The sequence below is a fragment of the Pectinophora gossypiella genome, chromosome 15 (assembly GCF_024362695.1).
Source record: "Pectinophora gossypiella chromosome 15, ilPecGoss1.1, whole genome shotgun sequence".
Lineage (NCBI taxonomy): Eukaryota > Metazoa > Arthropoda > Insecta > Lepidoptera > Gelechiidae > Pectinophora > Pectinophora gossypiella.
In genome coordinates this window covers 10191457-10212069 of record NC_065418.1, presented here as the reverse complement: position 1 = coordinate 10212069, position 20613 = coordinate 10191457, and the positions used below count along the sequence as shown (strand labels likewise).

General features: G+C 37.7%; 1 protein-coding gene across 12 annotated transcripts in view; it reads right to left on the bottom strand.

The window, feature by feature from the left end:
- The window catches only part of LOC126373273 (uncharacterized protein CG43867), a 284764-nt gene that overhangs the window by 18436 nt on the left and 245715 nt on the right, over positions 1 to 20613 (bottom strand). For 9 of the 12 annotated variants that reach the window (XM_050019339.1, XM_050019345.1, XM_050019342.1 and 6 more), the window contains 7 exons: positions 7467 to 7562; positions 6117 to 6305; positions 4516 to 4695; positions 2219 to 2318; positions 1159 to 1316; positions 763 to 888; positions 402 to 519 (listed from right to left, as the gene is read on the bottom strand). In XM_050019339.1, the coding sequence (XP_049875296.1) occupies positions 402 to 519; positions 763 to 888; positions 1159 to 1316; positions 2219 to 2318; positions 4516 to 4695; positions 6117 to 6305; positions 7467 to 7562 (967 nt within the window). Of the gene's footprint in view, positions 1 to 401; positions 520 to 762; positions 889 to 1158; positions 1317 to 2218; positions 2319 to 4515; positions 4696 to 6116; positions 6306 to 7466; positions 7563 to 9099; positions 9298 to 20613 lie in introns of those variants that run through there. The other 3 variants (XM_050019351.1, XM_050019350.1, XM_050019340.1) reach the window with 3 other exon arrangements.

The following is a 20613-nucleotide window of genomic DNA, read 5'->3' as shown; positions in this document are numbered from 1 at the left end:
TTATCACTTTAACTTTTAATGCAATGAATGAAATTTCGCGGAATCCGTCGGCTCCGTGGAACCTACTTTGGGTACAACTGATCTATCACATTTTCTCTAGTTTTCAAAAAAGCCTGAGCTACCGTCAAAGTACGTACAATGCCTATGCCCATTGCCTATTGAGACCTCGAAAACGCAGCCCAAAGCTAATGACATAATTTAAGCAAGTCCAAAAATAGATCAAATCAGCTTTATCATACATCTATGCTCTCCTACATAATGTTTCAGTTCAAATTATAGACGAACCCAAAACACGGAAAAGGGAAGGGTTTTTCTTTCAAAGCCCATTTCAAGCGTATAATAGTCAAGCAAATCCACAAAATCAAACAGAAACCAACATAGAGATAGTAAGTGCTACGTACCATATACAGGGTTGTGATGTGGTGTGTTATGCACTGTAACGCCCATACTCTCTTCGCCATCTGAGGAGTCGTCTGAAGAATCACCCGTAAACGGCATTGACCGGATTTGACTAGCGCGCTGTAGGACAAATAACATTATTACTGCTTGAATTTGCTTCGTAAGTAAATGACGTATTCGTACTGATCTATGATAACTCACACCCAGTCACCTTTCGCGTAGACTTATAACGTAGGATCGATATTGATCCGTATTCGTACGTACACGCACGAATCAAATTCATACGACAACGTGCCCCAAGTGCGTCGAACCTAAACGTAAGTTGAATCTTTTCTTAAGCTAGAATAACCATCATTGACTGACCCCTTTAACAGTAGCATATACAGGGACGGAGATGTCCTGGTAGCTGGTGGACTCGTGCATGGGTCGGGGGCAGGGCGGCAGGCTCAGTTCCTCCTCCACTGATTGCTGGAGACCGTCGTCTGCCACCTGTGGAGGACGAAATATAGATAGATAGATACATAAAATACTTTATTGAGCACAATGGACACAATACACAATATGTTAAATTTTAAGCAGAGAGTTAGTTACTCATAACCCATAGATACAGTACAACTTGGGCGGCCTTATTGCTCTAGAGCAATTTCTTCCAGGCAAACACTACCAGGAATCAATAATTTACTAGATTTGGATGTGGGTGCAATGGTCTTTCATCAAAAGAAAGAAGGATCTCCTTTCGTATATCAAGATCACGCTTACCTGGTATATCTTAGCCTCCCAGCTGGGGAAACGGTGCAGCGGCGGTGTCGGCGGCCTCTGCACCTGGTCGGAGACAGAACTGTCGCCGGTGGACGAGCCGGCGCGACTGTTGCCTTGGACTATCACGTTCACTGTGCCCTGCCACGCGGGAGTGCGTTCTGTGAAAAAACACATAGAGATGAAGAATTTGCAAAAAACGCGTGATAGACGCAAAGGTGGACAGCCTAGGTCGTAACGTCACGACTTTTTTGTGTTCTACACGACTCGAGCTACTGCTACTGAATTAATTTCGAATTCATGTTTACATTATAACTCACATCTGGCGATTCTGGACATTGCTCTCTGTGGGAAAGAAGTACTAAGTAGGTACGTATTAAGTACTAAGATAGTTCACCATCTCCCTAGCATTATCCCGTTTCGCACAGGGCCCACTTACCTAACTGAAGATTTGACAGGTCGGGTTTTTTTACAAAAGCGACTATTTATCGCCTATCTGACCTTCCAACCGCGAAGAGAAAACCAGCCCAATACAGGTTAGGTCACATACCTACGAAAATGAATTTCTAGGGAATGTGGGTTTCCTCACGATGTTTTCCTTCACCGCTGAGCACGTGATAATCATTTATGATCCATACATGAATTCGAAAACAAATTCGACAATCATTGGTTTAGGCCTGTGCTGGATTCGAACCTGCGACCTCAAAGTGAGAGGTGCGCTAAGTACTCAGATACTATTATTCACTATTATTATCATTGTCATTTTTGTGAATTTTATTTTTTATATATTTTAAACGTGTTGTCTCTCTCTTTATTTTGTATGTATAGAAAATTTTCTGACATAAAGCTTTATTATTATTATAAATAAGTTACCTTGTTACTACGTCTCTTAATAACAATATTTGAAATTGAAGGAAAACATAGTAAAGAAACTTGGGACCATGAAGAAGGCAGGCTGTAATTTTTGATTATTCCTTTTCTAGGGGGGAGGAAAACCATAACACACCATTTAAGGTTAAGCAGGTGTGTATACCAGGTATATTGTCATATAAATAATGGTTACCTCTGCTAGGCGTGTATATTTCAGCGTAATCGTGGGTCGTGTCGCCGTCTGTCGATGTATTGGGAGTTGTCGGTAATACCACTAGGTTTTCCACTGCCGCCTGTCAAAAAACACATTTATCAACATATCAGTCTACAACCAAATTAATTCTTCTCTATTCATGGACTGGGAGCAAATAAAAAGCGCGATAAAAGTCTGTGACAAAAACAGAGTACGGTCGCACGCTTTTAATCTACGGGCAACAATACGTGGACTGGGATCGCACTCCCTGTATTGTTCATATAACACCAGCTCGTACGAAGCGTTTCGCTTCCCCGTTTATAATATTAACGACTAAAGGTCTGAAATTATCTCTACAGGGTGTTAGTGACATCGTAACGAAAACTTTTAGGGATGATTCAGACAATGATTCTGAGTTGAAATCGAGTGGCAATCCATCGTAAAAGTATAGAATTGTTTTTTTTTTTTAAATCATGAATATTTGCAACTGAAAATTGGGTTAAACCTACCTCAGCCGCTGGTGGGGAGCGGTGCGTTTCCGTTCTATACGTAGCATTATTCCTTATTCTATGCTATAGGTAACAAGTATCATGATAAAGGTATTATACTGTGACCACAAAGCCGCAATAACTACCGTAAGCAAATACGATTGTTGTTCAACCGTACGGCTATTACGACAGTATATTAGTATCTGTTGGCCTGTATCTAGTGTAGTAGTATCAATATTACTAGACTTGTGGCTATGTCAAATCGATGTAATCGGTTAGAGCGTGTATTATGACAAGAATCCGCACTAAACGTTTCGCCTGTGCTTTTTGATGCGAAAAGCGAAGGATTGGAACTGCCTGCCGTCTTCAGTTTTTCAACTCGTTATAATCTGGGAGTCATCATTTGTCATTTGCAAGGGAAGCGCGATCCACATAGCCTCGTAAGCCCTGGGGTCCTCTGAGAAGGACCAAATAATTGTAGTGATAAAGGCCGAAGGTTTTGAAATAGTTTGTTCTAATAATCAACGAAGGTACTTTTAAAAGTACCAAAACTTTGCCTGTCAATTTAATTCAAACCTTTGCGCCGATTGAGAAAAAAAGTATTTTGTCTATGAACTAGTTCATTCAATTTCGTGAATAGGTGGCTTTCATAAAAAAGAAATATGTATCATTTGACGTAATTTGTCATTTTATTGGTAAAGATGGTATGCACACGGCGACGAGATAAAAAAAAATCTAGTTAATAATCGAATGTCGTAGTTTTTCATACACATTATTTTCAGAAATCACAGGTAAGATAAAATATGTTGTTGATTATTATCAACAACATGACATAGTTATTTTATCAATTTCGTATCGATATCGTTAGCAATATGAAAGCAAACTTTTTTAGTCCTTTGCAAGGGACTTTAGGTGTCATGTCCGGATATTTTTCAAATACTTTTTTAAATTGTTATATGTGATTAAATCATACCGATATAGACTGACTTGTTTACGTGATCTTATGTTTAAAAAAAACTACCGTCTTCATTTTATTTCCTTTTTCCTTCTAATGATGATCTAAACTGACACCATGAATTAATTTCTTTCCTAATAATAAAAACCTAATGTACTTCCAGAGGGACTAATCACAAACTACACCGTAAAAACTAAAACTCGTTACTTATTTTATATTTAAATATGTAAGTATATACACATATTTATGACGTACAAATAGGTATGTATGTTAATGAAAAAATACATAACCCTTTATAATAATAATATTTTTCAGATTTTACTAAAAGTAGTGACTTAAACCGGGAGTCCTTCTGGAAGAACTAAAAAAAAAACGTATTTTTTTCAAAAATGTCTTCTATTCATCCTTACATAGGTCTCCACTTAATTTGAACCCGATCGGATAACTCTAACACTTTAAAATTTGTACTTGAAGTGCTCGGCCTTTACGACTACAAAAATTTGGTCCTTTTCAAAGTACCACCGTCGTTTATTACTTCGAAATCGTAATTATGCTTCGGCGTTACGAGGATAGACCACATCCGAGCCGCCAAAAGCCCCTGACGTGCCTCATGTAACGACTACGTACTTACATCAGTAAGTAGTAACCGGGACCAACGGCTTAACGTGCCTTTCGAAGCACGGATCATCTTACTTTTTGGACAATCAGGTGATCCTAACCAAACTAGAGATCACAAAGTGATTTTTGTGGTATGTCCCCACCGGGATTCGAACCCGGGACCATAGTGGCCCTAAAATGTGCGATAAAACCGGCTCTAAGTGTACCTAAGTGTACTTTTACAATGCTTGACTCACCGCCAAATCGTCAGCCAGCAGGCTAGCAGTGGTCCGTTCATCCATGGTTCGGTTCATAGTGTTAAGGGCGGGAGTGGCAGCGTTGACGTTGTTCGCTATGTTGGTAGTGCCGATAGATAGGTTCCTTCTATGCCGCACCGGAGTACTGTAGTGTGGCTCTGAAGGCGTAATAGACGGCAGCTGGAAAAAGAGAATAGTTTAATTTAAAATACGCGAAGCTATTCTTTATTTAAAAAATGATAATAATTCCATTGAAGTTTTTTGAAATGGAAATTAAAATACGAAAATATCAATGTAAAGACTTAATATTAGGGCCTGCTTCTGTCATGCTTGGTACAGTAAACGTGAGAGTAAAAAGTTTTAAGAAAATAATAGGTTGCGTGCGTTACGCGTGGCAGAAAATAGACAGTTATAATACATAAAACATAATCAAAGAGTGTGAGCGTGGAAAACGTATTTTTTTCTTTATAAGCTTAAAAGTACGAAAACATTCATAGACACAGAGTGTTAGTTATTATTAAAATTGAAATATAAATTGTGAAAATAAAATTATCTGAATAATGTCACACGGAATAACAGATTGTATAAACTAGTATTACAGGCCAAAAAATACTCAATCTGTGCTATATGGACAGATTTGAAATACTAAGTGCTATAAAATATATCATGTGAAAAGTAGCAGTAATCTAAATGTGATGAGTACCATAGAGAAACTGATAAATTAATTTCTAAACCTAAAATATTCAAGTCAAACCTAGATTATTAAACTTGACAAATACATAATTAGCTGAAATATATATTATATTTTTTTGGGGACAACATGGATTTGGTTGCGAAAAGATTAAAATTTAAAAAACTTTAGTCCTATTTTAAGACCCATTCTATTAGCCAAAAAGATTATATTATAGAGAACCTACCTACAAAAAATTATAATTTTGTAAACATGCACTTTAGTATACCTTAATACCTAGATAAAATAAATTATTACATAAACAAGCTCGTAACTTTTGGGAGTATTCCCAAAAAAAAAGGAAAATAACAAAAGAAAATATGCCCATTGCTTTGCAAAAAGCTATTATTGACACATTTAAACATTTAGGGTACCCTAAGGGAACTAAAGTCTACCTGGGGCCCTTCAAGGCTCTCTGATCTTCTTCTGTTGGAAGCCAAGAGGTTAGCCGTGGCCCGAGGGCCTTCCTCGCTCCTCACTTCGAGGGATAGGCTCGCTCGGGAGGGCAGAAACTGGGGATGGATTGATGAAGGTTGGAGTCTTTGTTAATTTTAGGGAATTGGTATTGTGTATTTTGTTCTGATCGTAACTATAGTAATTGTAACTAAAAAAGGTGTTATCTTTTCTATTTTTTAAGTAATGCCAATGTAATGTAATGAAAATGACCTCTTGATAGGTTGTAATATGTAATGTTATACGTTGATTTGTTATTATTTCAATAATTCAGTGTATAAACAATTACTTTAATCATCAGGCTCTATGTTAGAAGCTCTACTGATATTATGAAATACCTAGATTGTCTTTTGTTAGTGTGTAATGTGTAGCTTGTAAGTTAATCTGTAATATAAAAATAAATAATGAGGAGGCTCACAGCACAATTCCTAGTCCCCTGAGCAGCAATGTGGTTCCTCAACAGCTCAAGTTGCTGATTGCAACGGTCATTCTGCTCCCTCAGCAGCTGGTTCTGCTGTTCTAGTTCCCGGAGCTTGTTTGTTACCCACTCCTTGATACGGGCCGCTTTCGCTTCCACTTGTTTCGCGTCCTGGAGTCGCAGCTGCTTCTGGAGCAAAGAGGATGGTTTTTGATACCGTTCACTTCCAAGAATATGTTAACCTCGTAAGGCCGAGATTTCCAGACACAATAATTAAACAATGGAGTTTGGATTTTAAAAGGACATTCGGTCTTGACTTAAGAGACTTAACTTAAGAAGACAATACTGTACTAGTATGTTATAATAACCCTGACACCAGGGTTGTTGAGGTTGGTAATCCACTTCACAACCCACATGATAGAAGAAGAGTAGGTTATTTTCATGAAAAAACCTCTTCTTCTATTGTGTGGGTTGTGAGGTGAATTGCCAACCTCATCAGCCATGAGCATCATGACCAGATGAAAATAATAAATTACTTTTCCAATTAGAGAAATTGTATATCTCTCTCTAAACTTCTCTTTTGAAAGTCTGCTCTACAAATCTCTAATAGCGGTTTTCGCGGGTATAAACATAAAATAATAGATAAACTTAGAGAAAAAAATATATAAGTACCTACTTATTTAAAATTATGCAAAGTATCTCATAAACATAGCACAGAAACGATTCTAAAGTTCTTCGTAATATATATTTTTTTACAAAGTAGGTACAATATTTATAATAGGGGAATACAATATTATTGCAAAAATATATTAATTTGTGTCAGGTTTACCTGCATTTTTTCAAGTTTTTAGGCACCTGTGTCGATTATCATTTTCGATAGCTTCCAAGCTTAACTCTAATGCAAAAACTTGTGAAATGGTAAATATGAACTTACACTTCGGAAACATTATTAAAAAATACTCATTTTCATTTACAAATCACTTGAATTGCATGAAAAACATTTCAATAACAATGATACGTCACCAAACAATGGCATGCATGACGTAGTGGCAACTGACGTTTATTTGACGTTGGATAACCGGGTCTGACGTCATAACGTTTGGATGCGTTCACAGGTAAAATACAAATTTAGAAATAGCGTGGACCGCGGGTTTCGATTATTTTTATTATTTAAATTATTTATAATTGACTTCGTTACACAATTGGCAAATTACTTCACAAAGGCGAAATATTCCAAAATAACATATTTTGTCTTCTCTGTTGCGTTCTTTTTGGTTTCGTAACTTGGCAATAGAGTAAGAGATAGAATGTAAGAGACTTACGCATGAAATAGTATAGTATGTAGATTACCTGTTCTTCAATTTGGCCCTCAAGTCTCGAGATGGCTCTGGGCGCGCCCTCAGTGCCCGCTGGCCACTCGCACAGCCGCTGCTCCATGGCGCGGACCTGCAACAATACAAAACACTTTTAATCACTTGCTCTTAATAAGTATGACCCGACGATTTTTCGAGCCTTCCGAAGCACGATGAAATAAATGCTACTAAATGGTCACTGGACGGGTGTTGTTTAGTTACATAACACCCTGGACACTTCATAAAAAACACCTCGTTTTACACAGACACTACACATCGATGTTATCGTACACGCGTATCTATGTGTGTGACGTCTGACGCCATACGATGGATGACTAAAGTAAGACTGAAGGGGATAAGGTAAACCAAGATCAACCGCTGGTGGGGAGCGGAAAGTTGGGCTACGGGAAATAATATCCTGAACTTCTGATAATATGTTTATATAACAAGCTTTTCTTTTCTCAACAGACTTTCTATGCATTCTTTAAATCCCTTGTGTTATTGTAGGATATGTAAAATATTCATCTCATATCTTGGCCTGTCAGAAGCAAGCAACCACATTGTTACATAAACTGGGTGGACACAAAACCGCGAACACTTTACACCCTCTCGTAATATACGAGTTTCATAGATACGCTGCTGGCTAGATTTCAGCCTGCTCCGGTAACCACAACGCGCTCGTTTGTTCAAGTTAGAATTTGTTAACTGTGCAATGTTTAAACATTCCCCGGATCCAACCTATATAAACTTAAAAACAAAAGACTAATATTTTAATCAAAGGTATATTTCGTAATATTAACCAGTAAACTAAAATTTGACCACATCACGGTACATGCCAAGCAAACATTAATTTGAATTAACGAATTCTATACCTCTGAAATTGGATACAAGCACCCCTGTATCAAAATTGTTGAAAGGGATTAATGTTGAACGTTAGACTAAGCTGGAACAACGCGACATAATCCTGACCTGGGCGGATTATCGTCACATTTCATTAAGAGTGCCCCTTATGTTATATTCAAATTGGTATTATTTACACATAGTCTAGAATTTCAAAGGGTTCTTACACGTAAATGTCCTGTTTATCCAGAAAACTTGCTTTGCCTAGGACATCAACATAGCATCTTCTCTTCTTATCGAAACAACAACAACATAAAACATCTCGGTATAAAATAAGTACTTAGTACGTAATAAGTGGATACAAGCCTCGTCTGAATCAACTGGAGGTGGTATGGATTTACAAAATAAATAAAAGACTGCACTAGTCAGATTACAGTATTGACCAAAGCCATTATGGTTCGCCTATAATTTTATGACAGCATATGATATGAAACCAGCCATCTGTAACAATATTTCCGGATGATTTCCCAACAATCCGTAACGTCCGAGCCATGAAAGGTATGAGTCAGCATTCTGATGTCGCTTGCTGCTCGATATTGATCAGCTATTGGAACTGAGACAAGTCCGTATTTACTATCACCGCTTCTTATAATCTAGGTATTAAGAATTGTATATACCGCCAGTACTTAGGTTGGTTTGATCCCAAAATTCAATAAAATACGTCTAAGTAACAACTCTTTACATAATGCATTAAATGGCTTATATTAACCCTATTTCCCCGTTATACTCACATTCGTCCGCGGATAGTATACACAGCATTGCGATGGCTTCACGTCTCAGCATTTCGACGGTGAATCATCCGCGGAACTCGGGTTTACAGTCCATAATCCACATTACACATACATAAATGGTTTCCCTTCAGAAGCTATAAAACACGTGGTTTTTACTAGCCACAAGGAATTAGGAAGTTCAATGAACTGCCAAATATGTGAATCGACGTTGATTTTACTGAGATAAATCGAAAAAATTAAGATTAATATTTATCTTCATAGGTCAAAAATAAAATCTTTTATTAAGTAGCTACATGAGATTTGGTTTTATATTTAGCCCTTCCTACACAACTTCGTCTATAAATTTCATTGGGGGGTATAAATTTGCGCTTAACCATGCTGAGACCATTACACCAGCGTTTTTGAGAACAAAGGAAAGTGAAAAGTGAGTGTAAGGATACACCCAGGAATAGCATGCATTAATCACATATACAGTAATTTGCCTGACTCACGTCACGAGGGGACCGACGCCATGAGTATCGGGAACTTTCTAAATTCGGACACACTTACACGGTGGGAAAAATAGCGGTTAGCGCGAAGACGGTAAAATTGCTCGATGACAAATGGAGTATTCTTTACATGTCAAAACTTATCAGAAATACATGTTATAAAAATATTGTAACCTCTCTATTCTTTTGTAAAGGAAACAATAGAAATTAAGAAGAATATAATAAAATTAAAGTGAATACAACTATGTATAACAAAAAATAAAATTTTTAACAAAAAAAACCGACTTCAAACGCAAAACTAAAAAGCAATAAATAAATTTACTTCGCACAAAGTAATTAGTACGTATTTTCAATTAGTTAATTAATTTATAATTCTGAAGCCGGTGCCAAGGAAATGCTACAACGAAGTACCGATTCATATATTTTTCAATACTGATTGTTTTGTAATTTTTTGTTTGACATTGTTTTGTAATTGCTTTGATATAGGTATTAAACAATATTGTGTGTACATAGTAATTTGATATTGTAGTAGGGTTGTTGTAGCATTTACTTGGCACCGACTTCAGAATTATAAATTAATTAACTAATTGAAAATACGTACTAATTACTTTGTGCGAAGTAAATTTATTTATTGCTTTTTAGTTTTGCGTTTGAAGTCGGTTTTTTTTGTTAAAAATTTTATTTTATTTTACGATTTTAAGTGATGGTTAGACCGAGCAAGGATGCAGACAGACAGATTTTCTGATTTATATTCATATATAATAATATAATATATTATTAGTAGTGATCACAATTATTATTGATGAACATGTTTACACACACACACTCACACACGCGCTAACGCACACGAGCACACGCGCACGTACACACGCACACACACAGATACACGCACACACACAGACACACGCACACACACACACACACACACACACACACACACACACACACGCGCGCGCGCGCACACACACGCACACACACACACACATGTGTATGTGTACATACACACATGTGGTTGTCAGTGGAAGCTGCTATCATACACACTCACGCATACATATAGATACAGTAGATTTCGCGTGGTTCGCTCGCTGCTAAAGCAGCTCGCGTGTCCTGTTTATTCGAAACTGTCCCTCTTCGTATGGCGGCCATCTTGTTTTTCCGCCACTTTGTTCTTTTTCACCGGTGACAGAATTTGACCAAGATTTAAATGGGTGTCGTGGAAACAAACAAAATCCAGGTGCAATAGGTTTGCCAGGCCGTAGGATGTCTCCCTGATTGGGAGCAGTTTTCAAAGATGACGTTCCGATCACACGCCTATACATCATTTTTACCCCCAAGACATTTTCTGGAAAAACAAAATTTTGTATGGCGGCCATCTTGTTTTTTCGCCATTTTGTATTTTTTTCACCGGCCATTAAATTCGACCAAGATTTAAATAGGTTTCGTGAAAGAAAAATTGGTTCAGGTGTGATAGTTTCGCCAGGCCGTAGGGTGTCACCCTGATGCGGAGCAGTTTTCGAAAATCGGGAAGTATTTCCATACTTAACATGACGATCCGATCATGTTGATATTTAAAACAGGAAAATAAGAAAAAGACTTGTTTTAGTTTTACGGACAAAAAACGCGCGAACGTATTTTATTGTTATAAAATAATGACAGATAAGAAAAGGTATTGCCAACATAATCAGTAACTAGAGTAACTAGCAGATTAGCCAACATATTAGGCTAATAATAATGGGTGCGTTCTCAATTCCCAACACTCCCTCCAGAACGCAAACCCATTTTACTAATACAATACAAATGTTTTACAAAAGTCACACCCTTAGTTAAATTGTCAGCTACCATGTTACAACCATTTACATATAAGAACTTAACTTTAGATTTTACAATATTTTCTCTAAGAAAATGTAATCGAATGTCAATATGTTTTGTCTTAGGTTTATAACTATCCGTTAACGCCAGTCTTATTGCACTTTGGTTATCACTGTAAATGTTCAACACACTGTCCATGCCTTGGCCGAGTTCATCTTGCAACTGCCGAAGCCATAATGCTTCCTGTGTCGCTGACGCCATCGCCATATATTCGGCCTCTGCTGTAGAGAGAGCTACAGTCTGCTGTTTACAGGAATTCCAAGATACGCTCCCATTTTGAAAAATAAAAGTGTAGCCAGTGCACGACCTTCGATCCAATGGGTCATTGGCCCAGTCTGCATCACAATACCCAGTTATTTCTCTTGAGTCTTCTTTAACATAACATAACTGTAGATCCTTGGTTCCTTGAAGGTATCTCATGACCCTTTTTATTCCAAGCCAGTGTTGATGTCCTGGAGCATTACAATACTGACTCAACTTATTAACTACATAGGTGATATCAGGTCGTGTGACTTGTGCCAGATAAATAAGACAGCCCACTGCCTCTCTATATGGAAAATTACTATCTTCATTTTCAGGTTTCTTATTAAATTTTGTATTTGCCTCTATTGGTGTGCGTACTGGTTTGCATTGAGACATACCAAATCGTTCCAGTATAAAGTTAATATATTTCTTTTGATTTATCATAACAGCACCTGCCTCACGATCTCTATTAACATTTATGCCAATGCACTGCCGCATCTCGCCCAGATCTTTCATACAGAATTTTTCCTTTAATTTTTCTTTGATGTCTGTTGCTGTTTCCTTATCATTTGTAAATATCAAGAAGTCATCCACCCACACTGCAATAAATATCATTTTAGATTCACTTACTGAATAATAAATGCATGGATCAACTTTTGATCTTTCCAATCCAATTTTGAGAAGAATATCATTCAATTTTAGGTTCCATTGACGACTGGCTTGCTTCAGCCCATAGATTGATTTATGTAAATAACATACTCTACCATTCTCTTCATAGCATTCTGGCTGTGACATGTAGATTTCGGTGTCAATATCGCCCTGAAGAAATGCGCTTATGGCGTCCATCTGAATCATATCTAAATCATATTTAGCGGCTAGAGCAAGTAAATATCGAACTGAGGTATATCTTACGACAGGGGCGTAAACTTCATCATAATCATTTCCTTTTCTTTGAGCGCAACCCTTGATGACTAATCTAGCTTTAAAACGAACAATTTCGCCTTTCTCATTAGTCTTACTTTTAAAAACCCATTTACAAGGTAAAGCTCTTTTACCTGGTGGTAATTCTACTAATGACCATGTTTTGTTCTTCATTAAAGAATCATATTCTTCCTGCATGGCCTTCCTCCACTGATTTGCATGAGACGATGTAAGAGCTTCATCAAGAGTTTGTGGGTCATTCAGATCAATAATTGGGCAAAAATAACTTACATCACAATCATCTGTCTCTGCATACTGGACTGCTTTACGTGGACGTAAATTTATATTGCGTGCTGGTGTCGATAATTCAACTGATACTTCAGGTATGTAGGGAGGATCATCATTGTCGCCAGACAGATAGTCGTCGCTTGAAGAATGAACCGAGTTGCTTTCTAATTTTTCTTTACAGATTTCTGTGGGGGACTGTGTTCCATCAGGATTGCTGTCAGGTAAGTAAGGTAAGTACACATTACAATCAACCTTTTGAACATTTTCTAAAAATACTACATCTCTACTTTTAATAATTTTATTAGTATTTGGATCAAGCAGGCGATATCCCTTGCTAGTTTCGCAATATCCGACAAATATATATTTTTTAGATTTAGAATCCCATTTTTGACGTTTTTCTTTTGGTACTTGAGCCATTACTTCAGAGCCAAAAATCTTTATATTTGATAAATTAGGTTTCTTGCCTGACCACATTTCCATAGGTGTTTTGCCATCAATTGACCTTGTGGGTGATCTATTAATTACATAAGCCGCTGTTGCCAATGCCTCTCCCCAATATTGCTTAGACAAATGAGCATCAAACAACATACATTTAGCTCTTTCCACCAGTGTCCTGTTCATCCTTTCTGCAAGACCATTCTGTTGGGGAGTGTACGGAGTACTTGTTTGATGTTCAATTCCATGCCCACTTAAGAAACTATCAAATTCCTTATTGCAGTATTCTTTTCCATTGTCAGACCGAATAACTTTAATCCTTTTGCCAAGCTCATTCTCTACTTTGCTTTTATAATCTTTGAATACATCAATAACACTCAATTTGTCCTTCAAAAAATAAACATGAACTCGTCTAGTAAAGTCATCGATAAAGGTAATAAAGTATTTCATACCTCCCAGTGATGCTTGTTCCATAGGTCCACATAAGTCTGTGTGGATGAGCTGCAGTGGTTGTGTGGCTCTTGAACCAGTATTATTGAATGGCAGTCTGCTCTGTTTACCTTTGAGGCAGGTGGTGCATGTGATGAGTTCTTTACTTTTGTCAGGAAATGGCTTGACTCCCTCTGCACACTCCGGTAGCTTACTAACATCTGAAAAATTCAGGTGTCCCATGCGTCTATGCCATAGGACAGCATCATTTAAGTTATTTGTGCATAAGTTTGATAAAACTTCTCTATGAGTGTTTAACTGGTACAAATTGTTTATCAATGTAGCTGAACACAGGAATTTGTTATTTTGGTCATATATATCACAATATTTATCTCTGAAATTAATCTTACAGCCATTTTTTACCATAGCACTCACTGACAAGAGATTGGCAGCCAGTTTAGGTATGTATAGAACTTCTCTTACCTGAATTTTAGTCTGTTCATTACCATTCATTAATAAATTGACCTTTCCCATACTTTCCACAGGCAGTGGCGTCTTACTAGCAACAGTGATGGTGGGTATCGGTGGGCTTGTTACATCATACATCCAGTCACATCTATTGGTCATGTGCATGGAGGCACCTGAGTCCACATACCAAAGGTCCGGATTCATTGTCTGTGAAGATGCTGAAAATGCTGCTACAAAGCTCTTATTTTCTTCTGCTTTTTCTGTTATCTTCTTCTTCGGAGCACGGCAGTTCTTAGCAAAATGTCCATGCTTGTTACAATTATAGCAACGGGGCCCCTTAGAAGTATGAGCCTTTGCTATACTCTGATTCCCGTGAATGGCTGTTTTCCTTGTGAAGAATGCTGTACTTTCTGAGCATTGTACTTCCTGCAGGAGTTTTGTTTTGATTGAGTCTGCACTGATCTTGATCCCAGAGCTCTCCAAGCCCATTATCATTGGCTTATAAGTTTCCGGTAAGCCAGCTAACATCAGCGTTCCGAGCCATTCATCATTAATGTCAAACTGAATATTTCTAAGTTTATGAGCGGTCAACATAATCTTATTCACATAGTCATCTACGTTTCGAGAACTGTCTAGTGTAGTTGTGATGAGATCTCTCAACAAAGCTACTCTTCTATATAGCCCACTGTCATCAAAAGCGTGTTGCAAACTGTCCCAGACTTCTTTGCATGTAGTCGCGTTTTGTACATGTACATAGTTGATCGGGTCTAGCAGTAGAATAAGCTTCGATTTCGCCTTTATTTCCTTCTTTTCATCACTATTAGTTCCTTCAACACAACTCCACAATTCTTCTAGCCTGAAATATGCCTCTACTGCGAATTTCCAACTTGCGTAATTGTCTCTTCCGACAAGTCTATCAATGTGAAAAGGATTATGGCTTGTAGTAGACATCTTTCAGCAATTTAAACTGTGATTGTCGGTATGTGAATAATGACGCCGCTTCGGTAACCTCAAAAATATACGGCAGAGTTGACAACAAATACGACGGCCAGTTTTGTTAATTCTTTCGGAGTCTTCACTTTTTATCAACTTTTACGCAACCACGCTCTGCTACCATGTTGATATTTAAAACAGGAAAATAAGAAAAAGACTTGTTTTAGTTTTACGGACAAAAAACGCGCGAACGTATTTTATTGTTATAAAATAATGACAGATAAGAAAAGGTATTGCCAACATAATCAGTAACTAGAGTAACTAGCAGATTAGCCAACATATTAGGCTAATAATAATGGGTGCGTTCTCAATTCCCAACAGATCACAACCCCGATATATATTTTATATCCCGAGACATTTTCTGAAAAAACAAAATTGTGTATGGCGGCCATCTTGTTTTTCCGCCATTTTGTTTTTTTTTACGCGCTATGGAATTTGACCAAGATTTAAATAAGTGCTCTGAAAGAAATATTGGTTCACGTGCGATAGTTTTGCCAGGCCGTAGAGTATCTCTCTGATGCGGAGCAGTTTTTGGTGACCAGAAAGTATTTCCGTACTCTACATGACGTTTTGAGTAAGCGCCCCATACATTATTTTTACCCAAACGGGCTTCTTCCAAAATCGACAAAATTTTGTATGGCGGCCATCTTTTTTTTCCGCCATTTTGTTTTTTTGCACCGGCGATTGAATTTGATCAAGATTTAAATACGTTTCGTGAAAGAAAAATTGCTCCAGGTTGTATAGTTTTGCCAGGCCATAGGGTATCTCCCTGATGCTGACCAGTTTTCGAAGGTCGGGAAGTTTTCCCGAAGCCTAAAGATCGATCCGATCAATATGACTTTACAAACGCACTAGTCGCTCCTACGATTTTTGAAAATTCCCCTCGATTTCTCTGGTCTTCCATCATCAGATCCTGACTTCCTTGACATGGGACCCCCTTGGGTATATCTCCTTTCAAACAAAAAAAGAATTATCAAAATCGGTTCATATACGACGAAGATATGCCCGAACAAACATAAAAAAAAAAAAAATATACGGTCGAATTGAGAACCTCCTCCTTTTTTGAAGTCGGTAAAAATAAAAAAGTTTACAAGTGTGTCAAGGATACTACTAAATGAAGCACTTTCAATATTATGAAATTCAATACAAAAGAAAAGCGTTTGAGCAATTATATGCCGCCCACAAATTCAATTTGCGGTCAAGTGTAAATTACTCTTAGAAGAGACAATTACTCCCTTGATTGCTAAGCTCTGTCTAATTAAACTGTAGGCAGTAATGAATTGTTCAGTGTAACTTCCTTGTTTGTTCAGTCAGTAAAGTAATTAATTTCGTAATGTGTCTGCGTACTGACTAAGGAAACAAGTAATAAAGACGAGGTGTTAATGTTATTGCACCTCATAAAATAACATTCTGTTTATTTACACTTCTCATCAAAAAAATCGAAACACTTCCGTTTTCATTGTTTCTGTCCGAATTTAACACAAAAAAGAATTCATACGATGAAAAAAAATACATAAATGTATAGCTGGCAGTTTGGCCATTACAGTAATAAGCGAAAATTCTAAATTCAAAATTAGAATTTCATTTGTTTATCTTATAAACGAAATGAATCACTGTTTTGAGACAAATGTGTGTTTAGGGTTGGAGTACATTTAGCGTTTAAAAACTAAAAATTGGCGCCTATCCTTAAACTTTTTGTTTTTTATTTCAATACTGTGACTTTGAGACGTCTGAAAAAAGGTTTTTTTTCTAAAACGTATGGATACTTCGCCCACAGAAGCCGCCCAAGTTGTGGCATTGCTGGATTCTGGCCTTAGTCAGCGTGTTGTGGCTGCAAGACTGCATCTAAGCCTGTCATCTGTTCATAGAGTCTATAAACGTTATCGGGAGACTGGTTTGTTCACGCGCCGTTCAGGATCTGGCAGGAATCGGGTCACTTCTGAGCGAGATGATCGATTTATTGTAACAACTTCTTTAAGAAATCGACGCCTTAACGCTTTTCAACTGCAGCAGCGGCTTCGTGTTGTACGAAGGGTGGCTGTAAGTGACTCTACAATTAGAAGAAGGTTGAAGGATCGTGGACTGGTACCGCATAAGCCAGCAAATGGGCCGAAATTAACTGCAGACCATCGAAGAGCGCGCCTTAACTTTGCACGTGAGCACCTAAATTGGTCATACCTACAGTGGAGCAAAGTTCTCTTTTCTGATGAGTGTAAAATTATGCTGTATGGTAACGACGGAAGGAACAAGGTCTACAGAAGAGACGGAGAACGCTATGCACAATGCTGCATTGAAGAAAAGGTCAGCTATGGTGGCGGTTCTGTAGGTATGACCAATTTAGGTGCTCACGTGCAAAGTTAAGGCGCGCTCTTCGATGGTCTGCAGTTAATTTCGGCCCATTTGCTGGCTTATGCGGTACCAGTCCACGATCCTTCAACCTTCTTCTAATTGTAGAGTCACTTACAGCCACCCTTCGTACAACACGAAGCCGCTGCTGCAGTTGAAAAGCGTTAAGGCGTCGATTTCTTAAAGAAGTTGTTACAATAAATCGATCATCTCGCTCAGAAGTGACCCGATTCCTGCCAGATCCTGAACGGCGCGTGAACAAACCAGTCTCCCGATAACGTTTATAGACTCTATGAACAGATGACAGGCTTAGATGCAGTCTTGCAGCCACAACACGCTGACTAAGGCCAGAATCCAGCAATGCCACAACTTGGGCGGCTTCTGTGGGCGAAGTATCCATACGTTTTAGAAAAAAAACCTTTTTTCAGACGTCTCAAAGTCACAGTATTGAAATAAAAAACAAAAAGTTTAAGGATAGGCGCCAATTTTTAGTTTTTAAACGCTAAATGTACTCCAACCCTAAACACACATTTGTCTCAAAACAGTGATTCATTTCGTTTATAAGATAAACAAATGAAATTCTAATTTTGAATTTAGAATTTTCGCTTATTACTGTAATGGCCAAACTGCCAGCTATACATTTATGTATTTTTTTTCATCGTATGAATTCTTTTTTGTGTTAAATTCGGACAGAAACAATGAAAACGGAAGTGTTTCGATTTTTTTGATGAGAAGTGTATTTTTTCCAGTGAAAGCTTTTGTTTGCAGCCCACTTGGATATAAAGTTTAATCATCATTATTCATGGTTAAAACTAGGATAAAATTAGTCACCTCGCGCACCACAGTGATTTACGATTTGAAAATAACCCGCGACTGAACGCGTCGGTAAGCGCCACCGGATTTGACCGCCCGGATGAGCAGTTGTCGTTTTGCTTTTGTAAAATATTAAAATTGCCAAAATGATTCACAGTTGCATCATGTCAAAAGTACTATAATTAAAATAATAATAACTGATAAAGATTATAATTCACTACATTAAAAAATAATAATGATTAATGTCAGAAAAAAATCATATAACCTTACTACCTATTTTGGCGCGTGAAACCGTTTATTTCGTTTTTCGATAAAACAAAGAATGATAAGTGTTTGTTTGTGTGCTTGTCAGTAGTGCAATCAATCTCAGTTTACAAGGCAGAAGCGACTCGCTCCATTTGGCGCTCAAAATAGATCAAAGTCATCTGAGGCTTGGATGGTGATTGGATAGGACGAGAGACATCCTTAGTTCCTAGTACTCTGTCGATATATTTTCCCGCTGTTTATTGAGGTCGTCGTCCTAGATGTGTCAACGTTGCGCCATTACGGTTACCCTTTCGTTTCTACGGCTTTTATGTTAAATCGTTACCTTGCGGAATAAGCAGAAGAGTGCTAAAACAGAAGATAGGTATGAGTGCTCAATCCTTGCTGACTTTTATTTCAGTGTAAACAGGTAGGTTTATATCTCGTTAAGGTAACAGGTACGTGGGTATCAATTATTTATCATCGTTGTTATGTTCATCGACTCTACTTCTATCGTGTGGGTTGGAATGTCTAGACTTTACCAGAGAGTAGAGTCTAGGTCAGATCATAGTTAGTAAAGTAGGTACCTTTTTAGTATCGAAGTGACAGAGAGGGATAGGAGATAGCGATTGATATCGTTGTTAGAAACCGCATGAAAATACAAAATAGTTTATGTAGGTACCTATAAAGGGTCTGTGTCTGTGTGAAGTAGCGGTCGTAATATTCTGTTAATGTTACCCTTTGCGGACATAGACCTCTTTTTTAAGACACTTCGACCAGCCCCTTAGGTTACTAATAAAAAAGTTTCAATTAAGTACCAAGTACACACCACCGTACAGGTAAGAAACCCACCGTATTTTGTTAGCCATTTTACGGCTTATAAAGTAAATCTTATAGATATAGGACAGTGAACGTAATTGCGGTTATTTCGATACGAACCTACCGAAAGGGCTCTTCCGAGTTTTTGGATTATAGGAATTTTGTTACACGCATCTGGAAGAGTTCCGTTTAGGTCAAGAAGGATAATGGAAGTCTTCTCAAGGGATATGCTGTCTACATTTCCTGGGTAGTTTTTGTCAGAAACAAGGTCAAGTCAATAGGGTAAAAGTAGTTAAGTACCTACTACCCTTTTAAGGAATGAGTAAGAAATTGTTCCACCCTAAGAACAAACGCAGTGATTACATGCTCAGAGCTAAGAACCTAGACTTTGGGATTTAGAAGTCTTAGTAAAAATAAGGTAGCTTTGTTTCAAAGTGTAAATGCAAATTGTTCTTTTATGATTTGTGGCTCTACTTCAATCTATAGCGATAACGTGCTATATGTTACAGGTAGGTACATTGAACTCTGTGGTTTCACCCATTAGCCTGAGTAGTTAGGTCTCTTCAACATGATGGACAATAATAAGCGGCCTTAAAGAAGAACCTTTTAGCAACACTTGATTTACAATTCTTAAAAGACATCAAATTCAAATTCAAAAATATCTTTATTTATCTAAGGTAGGTAGACTGGTAATGTGGTAACCTATCATTATACGGTTCACTTGTGTGTTATCGAGCTGTCTTCCATTGATTACGACCATGAGTTGCCTTGCTGTCAAATCTGTACCAACGAACCAATTACAATTAGCCCTATTAATAAGGTCACTTCAACGCGTCTTCATTTCGTATTCTCACCCGTTCTCAGAAAGACACATTTCGACTTATAATTAACTTTACCTAAGTCTGCCGCAGTACGTGTAGCGGTGATAAATTAGCGGTAGTGGGTTCGAGTCTCAGGAGAGCCAGGCGTACAGTTACTTGGCAGAATAGTTAAACAATACCTACTGTACATTAAAGTTTACAGTGCAAAGTTTGTAGTGCAGAAGAGTTGTAGTAGGAAACTGTCTTGCATGTTTCGAAGAGAATAATTCTGTTTTTATTGTGGAACTTCTGTGCGGACGACAACTTTGCAAATAAAAGATGAACCTTGTGTTTTACCA